The following is a 19837-nucleotide window of genomic DNA, read 5'->3' as shown; positions in this document are numbered from 1 at the left end:
ATCTCTGCACATACCTTTTGGGGCATGTTTTGGGCCTGTTTCGAGGCAGGGGCAAGGCATGTAGGGACTTGTCTCCCCGCGTTGTGCACATCGGCAGTATTCTGAAAGAGAAACTTCTGCAAGCCCCGGGGCCACCGTTATTATCGCCCTCCCAGTGACCAGAGAGCTTCAGCTCATGGGGGACCAGGCCGAGTCGGCCCTGGTTTTGCCCCCAATGCATCCTTAATTCTTTATTCCACCTTTCGGTACTTCAGAGCAGATTACATTCAGGTACTGTAGGTATTTCCCTATCCCCAGAGGGCTCACAATCTATGGGCTTAATTTTAAAAAGCATTTACACGCTTAAAATTCGGCTCTGCGCATGTAAAGTATCTGTGTAAATGGGCTTTTGAAAATTGCTCCAATCTATGCCATTGAATTGTCCATAGGATATTCACATGTAAATGCACTTTACGTGTGCACATGGCTTTTAGAAATTGCTACAATGGTATGTTACATTTACACGTTTAACTTCTTCTAAAATTACCCTTTAAGTCGCCTAGAGTGAGAAGTTTAGTACTTAATAACTCTTTTTAGTTATAACTCATATATTTTACTATCTGCAATTTTGGACACTGTCCACAAGTTTTCTTTTTTTTTTTTTTTTTTAGTCTATCCTCCGATCAGAACCTTTTGTAATATCCGATTGGGCCTTTTAGGTTTCTATAAGGGGGGAGGGGGAGGGAGGGATGGGAGGTTCTGGACATAGGGAAGAACACTGACGTTTCATGTTACCATATTCTATAGAGGCCTGGGATGCGTCAGAGCCCATGCACCTAGAGCCCTGTTTTATGTGCTATATATATGTATATATCTCTTGTTTAGCCGATTATGGTAGAGACATACTCGTATATTGGGGGGGGGGCATGGGAGTTAAGTTACACTGTATTGTATTATATATGCATAGTTGTAATGTAACAGCTTGGCAATTGGTTTAGTAAAAAGCATTTGGAATAAAATTACTCTTTTTGTACCTGGAACAGCACAGAGTAAAGCCACTCACCCAAGGTCACAAGGAACAGCCATGGGATGGTTCGTAGCTCACTGCACTCATCTCTAGACTACTCCTCTACCCATCTATCAGATTGTAGTTTTTAAGTTATCTAAGAAAAGTAAGTTCACAGATGCAATGGGGCAAAACCAGGACTGACCCTGCCTTTCCCTCACGAGATGGATCTATTTCTGCCCATGACGACATGGAGCCATCTGGAAATCCTATTTAGGTATCTCCACTTTCTTTTACCAAGTCAGGGTGGAAGGACTGTGATTAGATCTCAGAAGTATATGACTTTTTCAGCTCTGAAAGTTGTGCCACTTGTTAGGCGTGACTCAGGTTATTAAAATTGTCTATCTTTTTAAGGACAGGCTGATCCAGTTTGTACTTTACCCTACTCCATCTACTGACTTATGGGTCCAATGTCCCTAGGAAAACCAGGACCCTAAGTCCAGGCATGACATGGGTAGGAATGAATCAGCCTAGTCTACAAAAAAAACAAAAACCAAACTAAAGAAAGAAGGTTATTAAATAAATATAAAGAAATAAGTAATCCTCCGAAACATTCAAATGGCCCTTAGCCATACCTCGCTAGTTATGCAACTAGGAACCTCCTACTAAGAATCTAATACGTTTAATCTCCTAATTCTTAATCTTAATTGTTCTTTGTTAAATTGCTTCCCCCTATCCTATTTTCCGGCTATCTTAGCCTCCAAGTGATTCTACCTTGTTGATTGTAACTTTGCTCCGTGTTGTTAAATGATTTGTTAAATCTAAAGTTATACCCCCTTGTTCTGTGTAAACCGATTTGATATGGTTATGACCATGAAGGTCGGTATAGAAAAGAGTTAAATAAATAAATAAATAAATACCCTACAGGTGACCCTTTGCCTCCAGGTCATAAGATACAACCTGGCAAGTGCATCTTGGATTTTCCAATGCCTGTGTCAAAATATTCAGAGAACATCTTAATGTAAAAAAACCCTTCAAAACCAGAAGCTAAAGGTTAGGAGTGAGTGTCCAGCTTCCTGCTCCCCCCCCCCCCCCCCCCCGGACCTTGTAGAGCTGCCTGTGACTCTAACATGCGTAGGACAGTTCTGATTAGGGATGTGAATCGTTTGACGATTTAAAACAATCGTCAGATATATTTTAAATCGTCAAAAATCGTTAAGAGTCGCGATACAATAGAAATTCCCCCGATTTATCGTGAAAAATCGTAAATCGGGGGAGGGGGGAGGGCGGGGAAAACTGGCACACCAAAAAAACCCCTAAACCCACACCGACCCTATAAAATGAATCCCTTACCTTCCCCCACCCTCCCAAACCCCCCCAAAGCTTTTTACGAGTACCTGGTGGTCCAGTGGGGGCGCGGGGACCGATCTCCCGCTCTCGGGAGAGAGCCGGCCATCCACTGCTCCTACCATGTGACAGGAGCCGGCCAATGGCACGGATACCCTGTCACATGGTAAGGGCAAAGGGCCGTCGGCGCCATCTTTATGAGTGGCAGCCGACGGCCCGAGAACGGGAGATCGCTCCCGGGACCACCACTAGACCACCAGGTAAATTTAAAATGTTTTGGGGGGCTCGGGAGGGTGGGGGAAACTAAGGGGTCATTTTTAAGGGTCGGGTGGGGTTTTTTTTTATCGGGCCATCGGCGCCATTTTTGAGTGGCAGCCAAAATGGCGCCGATGGACTGAGAGATCGGTCCCCCGCCCCCACTGGACCACCAGGTACTCGTAAAAAGCTTTGGGGGGGTTCGAGAGGGTGGGGGAAGGCAAGGGGTTAATTTTAAAGGGTCGGGCCTCACTAAAAAAAAAAATAACGATGTGAATCGGAACCAATTCCGATTCACATCACCCACGATCAGATTATTCCCCCCCTCTAGCCAAACCCGATCGCAAGACAATCGGGCAAACGATTCACATCTCTAGTTCTGATGACTTGCAAAGGTGGACAGCACTCACGTTATCCTCCTTGGTGCCTCCCCAGAAATTGATCCCCCCGGCATAGCTGGGGATGTTCAGTACAGCGATGCCCTGCAGACTGGGCAAGGAGATAGTCACCCCATCGCACTAAGACAGAAACAGAGAAACATCAGGGGGTATTGTTTTTCTTTTACAGCTTTTACATTTGCTCGGTTTATATATAGCACATGTTAAATTATTATAGTGAGCGCTAATACACAGAAACAAAATGAATGTCTGTTTTTTTTCATGTCATTTCAGTTTGGAAACAAAACACATTTCATTGGTATTTTCAATGTCATTTTAAGCGACTGCACATCTCTAATATTGATCAGCTCTGCACAGCAATTCTACAACAAGAAGTTCTCCCACCTTCTGTTGAAGGCTTTCTATTACCAAAAATGTATAAAAAGATAAGAAGGAAAGTAATCCATGCCCAAAATGTGCTTTTTTTTGCTTTATGTACTTGTGCATTATCATCAATATTTTCTATCGATGAGCTGGCTGAATTAGCCATTACATGTATGCGACATCATCCGGTGGCACTGAACAGTTTCGTCTCTCCAAGTAGTAAAGCTTTGAGCTCTACTGAACATGTGCAGGAGTTCCTGTCCAGGCATTGCCTCATGAGCCTGCAAAGTCATTTTTTGTTCAAGCAAAATCATGGATGTGTACTCAGTATCTCCTCATACTTTTTTCTCTAAAATTAGATTTTTTTGGTTTACTATATCTTCTTATTCTTGCCTCACTGCCTCTGAAAAACCCACAACAGCACTTTCCAGTGCTCTCAACGCATGGCGCACTGATGCAAATGATGCATGATGCACAGATGCATTCGATATATGATGCACCAAAGGCTGCTGGGCCTGCAGCCCGTGCACCATTGATGCATCTTGGAGCTTCTACGCATGAGCCATATGGTGCATCCAGTCCTCCGAATCATGGGTCCATAATGCATGGCACAAGAACATATGGTACAACCCTGACACATTCGATGCAGTTGGTGCTCACATTGTGTCAGCAACCTCCTTCTGTACTAGCTTCATCAACAGTTGATGCAATTGAAGGCCCGTTCTTCAAAAGCATCCAAGAATTCCATTCCATCAAAGCTGTTGACGCATCAAACTCACCCAATCCCTGAGGTTGCTCTACTAACACAATGTTATGTAGCCCATTCTAGATCTGCAGGAGAGGGAGGGGCAGGGGGTTCATGTTACCACTACCCTCTCTAATAACTCAATCCAAAAAGGATGCTGTCAGAAGGATTTTACTTGGAAACACCAGATCCAGTGTGTTCGATAGTTCAACTCACCTCCAATAATCCACCAATCCATATGCAGGAACCTATACTGAGTTTTGAAGAGGATGTACCACCAACCATGCCAGGTCAAAGTCACTTGACCAACTGCAGATTTGTTGAGCAATTTCTTTGCCTCTTTGACTAGGGAAACAGAAGGAACAATCCAACCTCTCTTTTCCTCCATTACTGCAGCACTTCCTTAGAACAGAGACCCAATCTGGCCTACTGGACCCCATGATTTGGGGTTCTTCATCATAGCACTTTCCAGCTGCGGATCACAGTGAGTCAGAGTCGATTGGCTTGGATGTATCAGGGACAATCAAAACAGCCTCCTAGTTCACCGTTATTTCATAAGAACATAAGAACATGCCATTCTGGGTCAGACCATGGGTCCATCAAGCCCAGCATCCTGTTTCCAACAGTGGCCAATCCAGGCCATAAGAACCTGGCAAGTACCCAAAAACTAAGTCTATTCCATATTACCGTTGCTAGTAATAGCAGTGGCTATTTTCTAAGTCAACTTAATTAATAGCAGGTAATGGACTTCTCCAAGAACTTATCCAAACCTTTTTTAAACCCAGCTACACTAACTGCACTAACCACATCCCCTGGCAACAAATTCCAGAGTTTAATTGTGTGCTGAGTGAAAAAGAACTTTCTCTGATTAGTTTTAAATGTGTTACATGCTAATTTCATGGAGTGTCCCCTAGTCCTTCTATTATCCGAAAGAGTAAATAACTGATTCACATTTACCCATTCTAGACCTCTCATGATTTTAAACACCTCTATCATATCCCCCCTCAACCGTCTCTTCTCCAAGTTGAACAGTCCTAACCTCTTTAGTCTTTCCTCATAGGGGAGCTGTTCCATCCCCTTTATCATTTTGGTCACCCTTCTCTGTACCTTCTCCATCGCAACTATATCTTTTTTGAGATGTTTTATTCACCATTCCCTTGCTAATAATTCCTAACATTCTGTTTGCTTTTTTGACTGCTGCAGTACACTGAGCTGACGATTTCAATGTATTATCCACTATGACACCTAGATCTCTTTCCTGGGTGGTAGCTCCTAATATGGAACCTAATATCGTGTAACTATAGCATGGGTTACTTTTCCCTATATGCATCACCTTGCACTTATCCACATTAAATTTTGTCTGCCATTTGGATGCCCAATTTTCCAGTCTCACAAAGTCCTCCTGCAATTTTACACAATCCGCTTGTGATTTAACTACTCTGAATAATTTTGTATCATCTGCAAATTTGATTACCTCATATTCCTTTCCAGATCCTTTATAAATATATTGAAAAGCATGGGTCCCAGTACAGATCCCTGAGGCACTCCACTGCCCACCCTCTTCACTGAGAAAATTGTCCATTTAATCCTACTCTCTGTTTCCTATCTTTTAACCAGTTTGTAATCCACAAAAGGACATCGCCACCTATCCCATGACTTTTTACTTTTCCTAGAAGCCTCTCATGAGGAAATCTGTCAAATGCCTTCTGAAAATCCAAATACACTACATCTACCGGTTCATGCGGGCAGATTCACAACAGTCCCAACATGGGTTTTTACTCCCTCTATTTCCTCATCCCCAAGAAGTCAGGAGAATTGAGATCCATTCTAAATGTTTGTTCATCTGCTCTGAAAGAAATTCAAAATTAATTCTCTCATCATGATTCTCCCTTACATACAGAAGGAAGAATACATGTCTGCCCTGGATCTGAAGGATACATATGTTCCCATACCAATTCACCCTTCTCATTGGCGCTACCTTCATTTCAGTTGGATTCCTCCCACCATCAGTGCAGGGTACTCTTATTTGGCTTATTGGCAGCTCCAAGAATCTTTACGAAGTGCCTCACAGTAGTAGCGGCAAATCTATTTTGTCGAAGAATTCAAGTCTTCTGGTACCTGGATGACTGGCTAGTCATGGCATCTTCTCGGAAGTACTTTGTTCCTTGCGTAAGACAATTTCTCTTTTAATTTTGAGAAATCCAATCTAATCCCCACTCAGAGACTCCAGTTCATCAAGGTGTGGATAGTCTCACAACAGGTGATTACATCCCCCAATTCTCACAGAAGGAGTCCCTCTTTGAGTACTCCCTCATCAAGTAATGCTGGTGATGAACTCCTCCACCAAAGGATGGGGGGGCTCACACAGGATACTTCCAAACCCAGAGAACTTGGGCCCTTGAGGAAAGTTGGTTTCAGATTAACCTATTAGAGGTAAGAGCAATAAGATATGCTCTCTTGGCATTCACACAACAAACAGGGGGGTATAGGGTTTTGGCCTCTCTCCCAGGATGATTTAGAATTTGAGATGGAGCAGTCAAGAACCAAGATGTTATACAAGCCACTTATCTACCCAGGATCTCCAAACTGCTGGCAGATCACCTGGGCAGAGTTTTTAGTCCATACAAGTGGTCAGTACAGTAATCCATAGCAGACTATTTGATTTATAGGGTTTACCATCAGTTGATCTGTTCACTTTGAATAAAAATAGGAAACTAAATCAAATTTTCTCATTTCTACTCAGTGATCTCAGGCTAATTAAAGGTGCTTTCCTGCTTGACTGGAGAACAAGCTTCATGTATACTTTTCCACCAATACCTTTGATCACCAGGACAGCACAGAAACTTTTCCAGCATTACACTCATCTAATCCTTATAGCTCCAGCATGGTCTAGACAGAGCTGGTTTGCTCTCCAGCAGTTCAGTTCTCCAGCAGTCTTTCCATACGTTTAGAGATGGACCCTATTCTGTTGACTCAAGATGAAGGAACACTCTATCATCCCAACCTCAGTCTAAAGGCTTGGATGTTCAGCATTTGATAATCATGGATCTCGATCTACCTACAGAGAAAGTAGACATAGTAGTCCCATCAGGAAGCCTTCAACTAGAAGGAATTATGCTTTCAGATGGAATAGGTATTCCAAATGGTGCCCAACAGAATGCTTTGGACCCATTCTCTTGAAAACCTAAGTATTTGCTAAAGTATTTACTCCATTATTCTGATTCAGGTATTACCACATCCTCAATGCGAGTGTATCTCAGTGCCACAGTGGCATACCATGATCTAGAGGATAGTAAGTCAATTTAGATTAATATCTAAATTTATGAAAGGACTATGGCATGTCAAACCTCCAATGCAGAAACTTCTAGTTCCATGGGACTTGAATGTTGTCCTCTCTCAACTCATGAAACCTCCTTTTGAACCATTAGAGTCAGCTTTGCTTAAGTTCTTGACAAGGAAAGTACTGTTCCTGGTAGCAGTTACATCAGCTAGAAGAGTTAGCAAACACCAAACTCTCGTCCACTATTCACCTTACATGCAATTCTTCCACAAATTGGTGGTCCTCGTACTCTTCCAAAGTTTCTGCGAAACGTCATCTCAGATTTTCATATTAATCAATCCATCGTGTTACTTACCTTCTTTCCAAGATCTAATGCTCACAAGTGGGAGAAAACCCTTCATATTTTGTACTGCAAAAGAGCCTTAGCTTATTACAAGAAAATGACTTAGCCACTTTGAAACACTTCAATTGTTGTGTCATATGACCCTAACAGACTAGGCCTGCTAGTTGCCACATGTATATTGTTCAACTGAAAAGCAGAATGCATTCAACACTGCTACATCTTCACAGGTGAGCAGATCAAAGACTATCAATTGAAAGCTATGGCTTCTTCCGTTGCTCATTTGTGAGACGTGCCTCTCAAAGGCATCTACAAAGATGCAACTTGGTCATCAGTTCATACATTTATGTCCCATTATTGTCTCAACAACCTCTTAAGGACTGACAGTAAATTTGGGCAAGCAATTTTGCCTAATCTTTTATCGTAGTAGTCTACTCTCCACAGTGGAGTCCAGGTTGCTTATTCAGTAAATGCTCTGTTGCAGCCCTCAGCTTGGGACTCCCTACATGTAATGGTTAATTCAGCCTGCTTATCAATGGTAAGAACAAGTCTGTTTACTGTAAACAGTGAAGATGAATTAGCAATGGAATACCCGCTTACCTCCCTGGAAAATCGACTACATAGCTAGATTTAGCTCTGAAGTAGACTGAGGAGGCTCATGAGGCAATGTTTGTTGGGAACGCCTGCACATGCTCAATAGAGCTCAAAGTTCTACTAGCTTGGAGAGATGAGTCTGTTCGGTGCCACTGGATGATGTCATCCACATATAATGGCTAATTCATCCTGCTAGCTATGGAAAACACCATATATGGTAAGCAAACTTGCTTTACATGATGATTTCAAAGAACAGGAGAATACCTCTAAATTCAGATAAATGGAATATCACATCTAAAAGCAAAACCTTAATGGAATTCAAGTTATCCATCCTGCCCTTCTGTGTGTTAAATGGCCACTTCCTATTCCTCCAAGCTTTCTGGTTTATTTCAACAGTAATACACAAGGAAATGGGTGGCTTGCTTGGACATCCTTGAGCATGCTTTGAGGAAATAAATAACTTTATAAAATAAATAACCTTAAAATATACAATTTCCTGCAACTTGTATTTTTAAAAGTAGAGGTGCCATCAGAGCTTCTACAAAAAAAATTAAAATAAAAAAACAAATAGATCTTAGAAGGAACAAAGGCAAGTGATCTAGGAGAAAGCTCGAACATTACATTGCTGTGGACAGACAGAGAGCACCTCAATTCCTGAGGATTCCTGCTGAAAAGAAGACCAAGAAGGGGCAAACTTCCATTCCTCAGAAGCCAAACCTTGTGTTTACCTCAAGCTTCACCCGCTGCTCCAAATTCTTATAGGTCTTCTGGAGAAGCTCCTTGGTTCCCAGGACTCCATACCACATCATGTTTCTCGTGCGACTGCTGACAAGAGAGGAGAGCATGAGGACAATGGGCATCAAAGTCTACAAATACATGACATCACTCAGGTTTCAGACACATCAGCCAAACCTCATGTGAACCAGAGAGAGACATATATTTTTTAACAGTGAAAAATACAATATCTATAAAAGATCCATCCACTGAGATTCGTTTTTTAAAATAATTTCCATTTATTTGTTGGGTCTTCTCCATGCCTGTATTTTTCTGGACCTAACAGATTTGTTCCAACCCCGCACTGAAACTTAACACTGAAGTACCACTGGACCATGATTCAAGTACTCTAAGGAAACCCCCTGCTCTTGATCATGGCCCATGCTGACAGAGTTGAGGAGTAGCCTAATGGTTAGAGCAGTGGGCTGCAAGCAAGGGTTCAAATCCCATTGCTTCTCCTTGTGACTCAGGAAAGTCATTTTACCCTCCATTACCTCTAGTGCAAACTTAGGGGGTCATTTACTAAACGTTTTTCCCATAGACATAGAACGGGAGGGAAGCCTTAGTAAATCAGGCCCTTTGGATCGAATGCCCTCTGGAGATAGGGAAACACCTACAGTACCTGAATGCATTCCACTTTGAAAGTGCTGAAAAGGCAGAATACCAATGAATAAATACATTCTCAGTCTTTTGAATTAAGATACTTGTACCCCCATCTTTCCTACACAAGGAGTCTGCGGCCTTTGCTGTTGGAAGACATTCCTTTACATACCTGCACTTCTTGGGGTTCTCATCCCGTTTGTGGTTGAACTCCAGAGATATTTTAGCATCTAGCCCAATGCCAAAGTAGTTATTCATGGTGCACCTTTCAGAGAATCGTCTGAAATAAGACAGGGCATGTCTTAGTGCAAAAACACTTTCTGGAGTTGAGGCAGGGGTAGCCATATACAACGCAGATAAAACAAGCTTTCACTGCATAATCTGTTCAATGTGAAAGAGACTTGACCAAGGTTCATTTCATGATGGTTTCATAAAAATATTAGTATATGCCTCCACCCAGGCTGCCAAATCTAGAAACAAAAATCACTCAAAATGTGTTGTGTAGAAGGATCTGGTTGGTCAACATTAGCTATGCCTGTAACAAATGCTGCAATATCCATTAAATGAATCAATCAGGGGGGGGAGCGTGACGTCACGCTGAGAGATGGAGGCTTGATCTTTGGGCTCCCGCCGGCTCCCTTCCAGATCCGCAGCAATCAGCGATTCTAGGGCCCATCTCGACCCCGCAATAATTTGGGTAAATACCCTAGCAGCGCCATGGCAAGCAAGAAAAAAAATATAGATCTCCAGCGCTTCTCTTATCAGAAGGAGAGCAATCAGGTTGAGGCCTGCCCCCAGATCGGGGAAGACGGAGCCCAAGATGGCGGAGTTTCGCGCGCTGCCTCACCAGAGCCGCCCCTGCCCGCCTCACCATCTGAAGACGGAGCGCTGTCAGATCACCCGACGCGGGCCGAATTTCGGGAGTGGTTCGCAGGTATCAGGTCAGACCTCAAAGCGTACCGGCAGGAACTTTTTACCCGGGTGGAAGAGGTGAGGGAGGACTTGACGGCGCTGGGCCATAGGGTCGGGGACATTGACATGCGGGTTGAGGGGCAGGCCGAGCAAATCTCCGGCCACTCTACAGCGCTGGATACGCTACGCACTGACAATGCCCAACTTACGGCGAAAATTGCTGATCTAGAGAACAGGGCACGACGGAGTAATCTCCGGTTCCGGGGCATTGAGGAGCCGGCGGGGCCGGAGGATTGCCACGTGGTGATCCGCGAGTTCTGCCTCTTTCTGCTTCGGGAGGCCGCAAAAGATGGGGACTTTGAGCCTCCTGAAATTCATTTTGACCGGGCTCATCGGGCTTTGCGTGCCCCACAGTCTAATCGACCAAGAGACATTATAGCTTGTTTTACTTCATATCAACTTAAAGAAAGGATTGAGACAGTGGCGCGAGAACGCCAGGAATGGGCCTGGGAAAATCATAAAATAGCCATATTTCCAGATCTCTCTCTGGCCACGCTTCAGAACCGGCAGTCCTTTCGAGAGATCACTACATTTCTGCGCAGCAAGGCCGTGAAGTACCGATGGTCCCACCCCTTTGGACTTTCTTTTTCGCATGCAGGAGTAACTCATAGATGTTTGACCCCAGAAGAAGCCATGCCAGGTCTTTCTAATTTGGGCTTTGCGTCATCTCAGTCTTCACTCAAGGCATCCAGTGCCTTCCCTGCCCGACCACAACACCCTGCTTGGCAGAGGGTTGGGAAGCGCAATAGCAGGCTCCGCCGCCAGTCCGGGGGCCATTACCAAGCTCAAGCCCAAGGACAGGGCTGATCCTCATCTGGGCTTCAACAGCGGAGGAGATTCCTTTTACAACGCCAGAGTTCATCTAATTACTTTACTAAATATTTTTCTGGTTTGCTTATGCTGCAATGTTGAATGAGTGCGACCAGTTTGTTTTTGTCATATTTAGATTTACATGTGCTGTGGATGTGGGGGGGAGGGGTGTGGGGAGCACCCATCTCTTAAATCTGTGTCTTCACTAATATCCCCTTTGTTCGGTATGGGAGACAGTCTGCTTGGAGGCATTGGCAGACGCTGTTACAGAGACCCACAAGTTGGTGTGGGTTCTCTCAGGGGGCATGCTATTGTGGTTATTCTGTTTTTCTTTTGTGGTGCAGGTCGGTGCGCTACTCCTCCATGCTGCATATTTTTTGCTAATGGTAGGTTGTACTTTTTTCTTTTTTCTATATGGCTATGATTAAAATACTATCGTTGAATGTTAAGGGTTTCAATACTCCTCAGAAGAGATCTCTTTTTTACAGAGAGACGGGAGTTTCCCAACCTGACATTGTCTTTGTGCAGGAAACGCACTTAAGCCGCAGATATGAACATTTAATGAAGTCCCCTAAATTTCCATTTCAGTTTTTCTCAGCAGCTACTAAGCAGGCAAAGTATGCAGGAGTTGGCATCCTTTTTGCATCACATCTGGTATTTGAATGTAGGAAGGTGATTGCAGACCCACAGGGACGTTATCTACTATTGAATGTCATCATGTTTGGTCTGGAGTTTACTCTGCTTACTGTCTACGCCCCTAATAGAGAGCAGGCTGCCTTCTTTGGTCGCTTACACAAAGTTCTCCTTCAACATGCTGCAGGTCATCTTATTATGGGGGGGGATTTTAATGTACCGCTTTCACCCTCATTGGATACCTCTAAGGGTTTCACGCATACAGCACAGGTCCATACCAGGGCTCTTAAAGACCTACTGACCGATCATAACCTGGTTGACTCCTGGAGAACTACCTTCCCACATTCACGATCCTACTCTTTTTACTCTAAACCACATGATTCTTATACTCGTATCGATTATTTACTAGTGGATAAAAACTTATTCCATATGGTCCGTAGACCAGAAGTGGGGATCGTTTCTTGGTCTGATCATGCTCCTATTTCTCTCCAGTTGAGTATTCCAGTCGGGGACCATGGGCGCCGACACTGGAGGCTTAATGATTCTCTTTTACATGACCTCCAGTTTATACAGTCCTCTACCCAAGTGATTAGAGATTTTTTCACTAACAATGTGGGCTCTGTATCCTCTCCAGTCACAGTGTGGGATTGTTTCAAGTCCTATACTAGGGGACATTTTATCTCGCATGCATCTTACGTTAAGAAAAAGAAGGAGGCAGCTTGCTCCCATCTCCGGACTCGTATAGCGGATCTTACGGCCCAACATAGTCATTCCCGCTCTAAGCGCCTACTGACTCAGTTAACTAAGAGTAGAGACGAATTACATAGGCTTGAATTAGAACATATCACACATGCCTTGAACCTGACTAGACAAACCCACTTTGAGGGGGGAAACAAGGCTGGCAGGGTGTTGGCCCACCAGTTAAAAAAACAATCCTTTCAAAATCACATTCTTAAAATCAAAAACGAACAAGGGCAGATTGAAACTGCCAACTCGGCCATCATTTCTCAATTTCTCAAATTCTATCGGGATCTCTATTCAGCAGACACTCATATCCAACCAGTGGATATATTACACTATCTCCGAGCAATTCCCCTACCTAGACTTACGCTGGAGATGCGAGATAGTTTAAATGCAGAAATTACGACCCCGGAGATTTTAGAGGTTATTAAGACTCTTAAGGTGGGCAAAGCCCCAGGTCCCGATGGCCTGACAGCTAAATTTTATAAAACCTTCAGACACATCCTGGCCCCGCATCTTCAGAGTCATTTTAACTCTCTTAGGGGAGGGGATACCTTGCATACGGACTCCAATACCGCAGGCATTACTATTATAGCTAAGCCGGGAAGGGATCCTGCCCTCTGCGCTTCCTATCGGCCGATCTCATTAATAAACCTAGATCTTAAGATCCTAGCCAAAATTTTGGCCGACAGAATAAACTGCTTCATTGCACAAATCATACATCCTGATCAGGCAGGATTTATTCCAGGCCGTATGGCCAGCGACAATGTACGCAAGATTATTAATATCATTTGGGGCGCATCACAAAGTCAGGAAGAACATCTCCTTTTGGCCATTGATGCAGAGAAGGCCTTTGACATGGTACATTGGCCTTTTCTGTTTCATACTTTACAGGAAATGGAGTTCGGACCCTTCTTTCATAATTGGATCTCAGCATTGTACTCCAACCCCTTAGCTAGCATCAAAATTAATGGCCGGTATACTGAGCCTTTCCCGGTGAGAAGAGGGACAAGGCAGGGTTGTCCCCTGTCGCCCCTGCTTTTCGCCATTTTTCTAGAACCCCTGGCCATCTCTATCAGGACCAACCGGGAGGTGCAGGGATTTACTTTACATACTTGCGAATCCAAGATGTCCCTGTTCGCCGATGATATTATATTCACAGTGGGTGGTCCGGCCCTGACTCTCCCAGTACTTGAAATGGAGCTAGCGCGATTTAGCGCGGTTTCAGGATTCAAAATCAACTGGGACAAATCTGAAATCTTGAACCTCACATGTCCTCCTGACAGGGTCAGTGCCTTGAAGGAAAGGCATTCATTTAGATGGGCTGCTTCTAAACTTAAATATCTTGGGGTATATTTGAGTAATAACGTGTCTGATCTCTTTCAGTTTAACTATGTACCCTTATTTAGGAAACTTGATTTAGATCTAGAGAAATGGTCTACACTCTCTCTTACGTGGCTTGGACGACTGGCAACTATCAAGATGAACCTGCTTCCGAGATTTCTTTACCTCTTTCAGACACTACCTATCTTGGTGGGACGCTCTATCTTGCTGCAATGGCAAAGAAAACTGCTCCGATTTCTCTGGCGACACCGACCACCGCGGGTGGCACAAAAAATTCTTTATCAGTCTAAGTCTACTGGTGGTTTGGGACTGCCAAATTTGTCCAGATACTACGCGGCGGCACAACTTCGGCCCATAATTGACTGGCATTGTTCGGCTTCTGTGAAACCGTGGGTCACACTCGAACAAGAGTGGATTGCGCCGGTACCTTTGGCCTCCCTCCTCTGGCAACCTGCTAAAACGTGGCGCGCAAATCTGCAGCTGACACCTTGCATAAGGCACACATATAATGTGTGGAAACAGTGGAAGCACAAACTTGTGGGACACTATGATTACCATTCTCTTACCCCACTATTTCACAATAACCTGTTCCCAGCAGGCCTTCCTCATACAGCTTATGCTCAGTGGAAATCCAGGGGCATTCATTGTATCCAGCATGTGCTCCGACAGGACAGACCTATTTCTTTCTTAACCCTACAAGAGTCCTATCGGCTGTCTTCTGTGGAATTTTTATCCTATATGCAGCTACGACATTTCCTGCTCCACATTCAGCACAGGGGGTTGTTGGCCCCCACCCGATCTCTGTTTGAAGGATACTGTGATTCTCCTAAGTTAATAGGGGGTCTTATATCTAAACTATACCAGCTGCTGACCTCTCATCCGTTTGGCAGACATGCTCACATGGTTGCATGGGAAGCGGATCTTAAGATCTCAATATCCGAAGAGGCCTGGACATCTCTCTTCTCCGCGGTTGCCCGCGGTAATATATCCACCAGGATTATTGAAGCCAACTATAAGACTCTTTACCGATGGCATTTGACTCCAACTAGACTACACCGCTGCTACCCCAGAGTGGATCCCCACTGCTGGCGCAATTGTCGTCAAATTGGAACATATATACACATGTGGTGGGACTGTGAATTCATTCAGCCTCTTTGGTCTTATGTATCCCGGTTATTGTCTGAACTCTTCCAAGCTCCTTGTGCCCTGACCGTGGCACAAGCGCTCCTATTTTTTACGGATGACTCTCTCCCGGTTCCGGCTCAAACCTTCATGCAACAGGTTTGCACGGCTACTAAAATGGAGATTGCTTACCATTGGAAACGTACTCATCCCCCCACATCGGAGGAACTTTTACAACGCCTGGATAGGGCCTGTACTCTTTATCGTCTCACGGCTTTGAAGCACCACCGCCTTGCCAAATTCAACCAAGTTTGGGGTCCTTACATATATTGGAGACCTTTGACTTTCACGACCTAATCATAGGATGACTTTTCAGTTTTAGGTTTAATCGAATCGTTTACTACCATGCTGACGGTGAATGTGCTGTATGGAGAGATGACTTATTGACTGCTCAGAGTTCTATTGCCACACATAGCATGCGGGGAGGGTGGGGGGGGGGGGGAATAACTTGGAACACTTTGGAGTTTTCTTATATTATAGTGTGTTATTTAGTGATGCTTACTAGAAAATATGCTGTTCTGCTTGTACATGTTTTTCCTGTTATCACTTATCTATAACAGCAATAAAAAACTGTTAATAAAAAAAAAAAAAATGAATCAATCAGATTCCAGCGTGTGGTGCAATGTATGACTCTTTTAAACATAGTCTGTTCCTGGGATTCAAGAGGGCAGTGTAAAGGCCTTTGAAAATAACCTTCATTGCTTTTTAACAGGTTGAGAATAACTCTTATCTGAACAGTATAGGTAGAGTTTTCTTTCAATAGCACATGCAATATCATGGTGGTATCCTGTCTGGCCTGCAAACTTCAGCCTGCATATTCTAAGAACTCTCCCCTGATCCCTGGGCCAGCTCAGGAACCTGGGTATCTGGGGAGAGCTGATTATCACTTACATGGCATTGGGATCTTCAGAGAAATGGAGCAGATTGAGCGCATCAGGTCGATCTAGAAAGATGGAGGATGTAGTGGAAGACACAGTTCCACGGCGTGAGCCTGTTCAGAAGGAAAACATTTTTAGGAATCAGCAATGCTCCATGCTCATATACAACAATGCCTTGCAGCGGTCCCATATTAGACAGAACAGCCCACATCAAAGTCCTCAATTCACCCTCAACTCATTTTTTTCATGTCATTCTTTTTTTTTTCACCAGAAACAATGAGTCAATCCTGAATTTGCCAAGAAAAGGCAGCTTCCTCACATTTTAACATTGGAATCTTCTTGGGTCCCTCATTTTCCTAAATCAATGTTCCTTGCTTGAACCTTAGCAGGCCGAAATCCCAACCAGGGTCTTCCTCAACCACAGTACGTCATTCCATTCTCTGCTCTCATATGTCTGGCCTGCAAAAGCAGGTGGCAGCAACCCCTACCACGGGTGCCTCCAAGTGGCATGTGAGAAGATTTACCCTGGCATGCCAGCGTGATTCTTCTCCTCCTCTGCCTCCCACTTCCAAAGAGACCTTATCACTCCATCTTCCTGCATACTTCATAGCAGTGCTGGTGGCATTATTAGAACCAGGAAGTAAGGGTGGTATAAGGCAACACGTGCTCACAGGCTCCATGGGCACAAAATGTCTTTGATCGCGCTCACTTCCTGCTTATAATACTGCCACCAGCATTGCCACGAGATATGCAGGACAAAGGGAGGGTCTGGGTGCCCATGTGGGTGGTGGCTGGAAGAAGCACAGAGACATTGGGCTATCATGGCAGAAAGGTTGGCAAATTCTAGCAATACTTCTAAATCCCTCCCTGGAAGTTAAAGAAATTACCATGGGGGATCTCCCTTCCTAGAGGTTGGAGGAATCATCCAGGGGGGTTCTTGTGCTCTCCCCCACCCCCTGCAGCACATCAACATCTCTAAAAGGTTTTTCAGTAGTTAGCCAAAACACAGTGCCAAACCCTGCATTATGGCTTAGATGGATGTGGGTGTTACTGGGGATAAACCAAGCTAGTTCTGGTTTTACCCCATTGCATCTATGATCTCGTCTCAATTTCTCTACGAAAAGCAGGACTAGAAGTCCATAGATCAAATGTAGCTCTAGGAAGACCGGGAGCTCTCTGGCAGCCTACCTGGTGCCACATCCCACCCACAGTCCTACGCAGAACACATCTCAGCCAATCCAAGTCACAGAGCAGACATAGCCAGATACTCTGATCCTTCCAATGGCCCTTTTCCCCCCCACTCATTGGATCACAGGCAATGTTCCAGCAACAGAAAAACAAAGCTAAGGACGAATTGGTCGACGGATGCCATCAGAAAACATGCTTCCTCCCTGAACTATGGAAAAAGAGCCCCAGATCACCCCCTTTCCTGTGCCTGATGTGTTCCAAAATGTATCCGTTCAATGCAGCACTTTTTATAATTCACAACGGGTGTGGGGAACAGCTTCTTCTGCTCTTTTGAGAATCCCTTTGCAAGAGCAAGAATTTACTTTCCTCTCTCTTGTGCCCTCCTCCTTCTCTCTCTCTCTCTCCACAGAGATGCTCGGCAAAGCCTTCTGATGAAGTGACTCACCAGGTGAACATGACGTTTTGCAGCATAAAGCTTTTCCCTTCAATATTAAAATCATGTTTCTTATTTGTTAGATATAATTAAAATGTTGGCATTTAAGTCAGGAGCCACTTATAAATCGGTTACAGTACCAGTAACAAGAGCCCTCGCCAGCGTGAGGTCTGCTGATTGCACTCAAGGACAACGAGCAGAACCTTTTTTCAGTTGCACAGAATAATGGACACAGCTCGTCAGGGGAGCACTGCAGTAAAAAGCTGCTGCAGTTTAGTCAGCTCCTGTGCTTCTTGTCACACTGTGCTCTTCTTCAGGCCTGAGTGAATATGAGTTCCAGTCCCTAAGGTCAGCCCAGGCTGGCTCCTCTTTGGACCACAGAGGTCCCTACATTAAAGCAGCAGTAGTATGAAAATACTAGCTACAAATAAAAGGATAATCCCTTTTTCTTTGTGCATTTTATTCCAGATGAGATTTTAAAGTTTATCAGATCTTCTCTTGCTTTATTGCTTCCATTTCTATGAAACTGAATGCAGTTTCCACACAAACCTATACTCCCAATAGTGGATATGCCATCGACCCAGACTCGCTGCTGCCTCCGTTCAGGAGAACAGAGGGTGAGGTCCACATGAATCCTGGCATAAGTAGTCCCACCCAGGCAGGTAGTTTCCACTCCTGGATTAGTTATTTTATTTATTTATTTATTTAATAGCTTTTATATACCGGCATTAGTACGAGACATCATGCCAGTTCACATTTTAACAAAATGAGCGGAAAATACATTAGAACAGGGAGATGGGGAGGGAAAAAACAAAGCCAACAGGGCAATGAGAGTGCAGGTTTGAGAAGAAAGAGAGAATGAACAAAATCAAAAGGCAAATTGGAAAACTGAAACTAATTACAACAATTCAGCATGATAATTACAACAGAAAAGGGCTTAATATGAAGAGATTACTAACTAATGAAGGGGAAAAGAAAAAGAGAGGGTACGGAGTGACAAGTTATTGCAAGAGTAACTAAGGATGAATTAAATGTATGTTTTGGAGTTCGATCTGGGATTAAGCCTGAACACAAATGGAAACTAATCCACATACCTGGGGCAGTTTCACAGTGTGAACAGAACAGGAAGCAAAACCATATTAGCCAATCCAGAACTGGAGTGTGTAAAGTGCATTTATGCAAGCAAATCCTATGGACAATTCAATGGTCTATATTGTAGCAATTTTCAAAAGCCCATTTACACATGCGAACTGCATTTACACGTGAAAATCCCAGTTTTGCATGTGTAAATGCTTTTGAAAATCAGGCCCTTAGATTTTTAAGGTCCAAAAAAGCAAACCGGAAACTGATCCAATATAGCAGTTGCGACCAAGACAAAACTCCTGGTGTTCACTAACCTTAGATTTTTAAGCCACTCGAAGAACATGTGTAGTCTGTTAGGGGGTAATTTTAAAACTGCCCGCATTGATGCAAATTTCACACTCTTTATCCGTGGACTTTGCCCCAATTTTCAAAAAGTGAACGTGTGTGCATGCTTTCCCTTTGAAAATGATCTCAGGAAATTTATTTGTTCGCATTTACACCTGCTAATTTGGGGAGGTAGTTTTTCCCCCGAGAAAAAAATAAGCAACATTCTTTTGAAACTTCACACTTACACGCATCGGCACAAGTCCCCTCCCCCCCCTATCCCACTAGGAATGCCTCTTCTCGTTACCCATGCAGTGGCACTACGTGCATAATTTTACGCTCACAGAGGGATGACACCTTTCAAAAAGTCCCCTTTCCGCAGGCAAATCGTTGCTTTGCCTGCAGTTTTTGGTTCTGTGAATGACTCTCGTAACGTACAAGAACAAGCCTGCATGCAAAAGAGGCATTCTGGGCATGAGTAACTTACATTTACAAAAGTTCTGCAAGCAGATGGTGCACTCGTAGCACATTTCACTTTACCCTGGTTTTACTTTGCTTAAGCATAAGC

The 19837-nt window shown here is 44.0% G+C and overlaps 1 protein-coding gene across 5 annotated transcripts in view; it reads right to left on the bottom strand.

The window, feature by feature from the left end:
• LOC115094425 (diacylglycerol kinase delta-like) overlaps nt 1-19837 on the bottom strand; it is a 305506-nt gene that overhangs the window by 19378 nt on the left and 266291 nt on the right. For 4 of the 5 annotated variants that reach the window (XM_029607468.1, XM_029607467.1, XM_029607472.1 and 1 more), the window contains 4 exons: nt 16255-16354; nt 9854-9961; nt 9036-9132; nt 2998-3105 (listed from right to left, as the gene is read on the bottom strand). In XM_029607468.1, coding sequence (XP_029463328.1) covers nt 2998-3105; nt 9036-9132; nt 9854-9961; nt 16255-16354 — 413 coding nt within the window. The remainder of the gene's footprint in view (nt 1-2997; nt 3106-9035; nt 9133-9853; nt 9962-16254; nt 16355-19837) is intronic. The other variant, XM_029607470.1, reaches the window with a different exon arrangement.

Source organism: Rhinatrema bivittatum, chromosome 6, assembly GCF_901001135.1.
Source record: "Rhinatrema bivittatum chromosome 6, aRhiBiv1.1, whole genome shotgun sequence".
In the NCBI taxonomy this organism is placed as follows: Eukaryota; Metazoa; Chordata; class Amphibia; order Gymnophiona; family Rhinatrematidae; genus Rhinatrema; species Rhinatrema bivittatum.
This window is presented reverse-complemented; position numbering and strand designations above follow the sequence as displayed.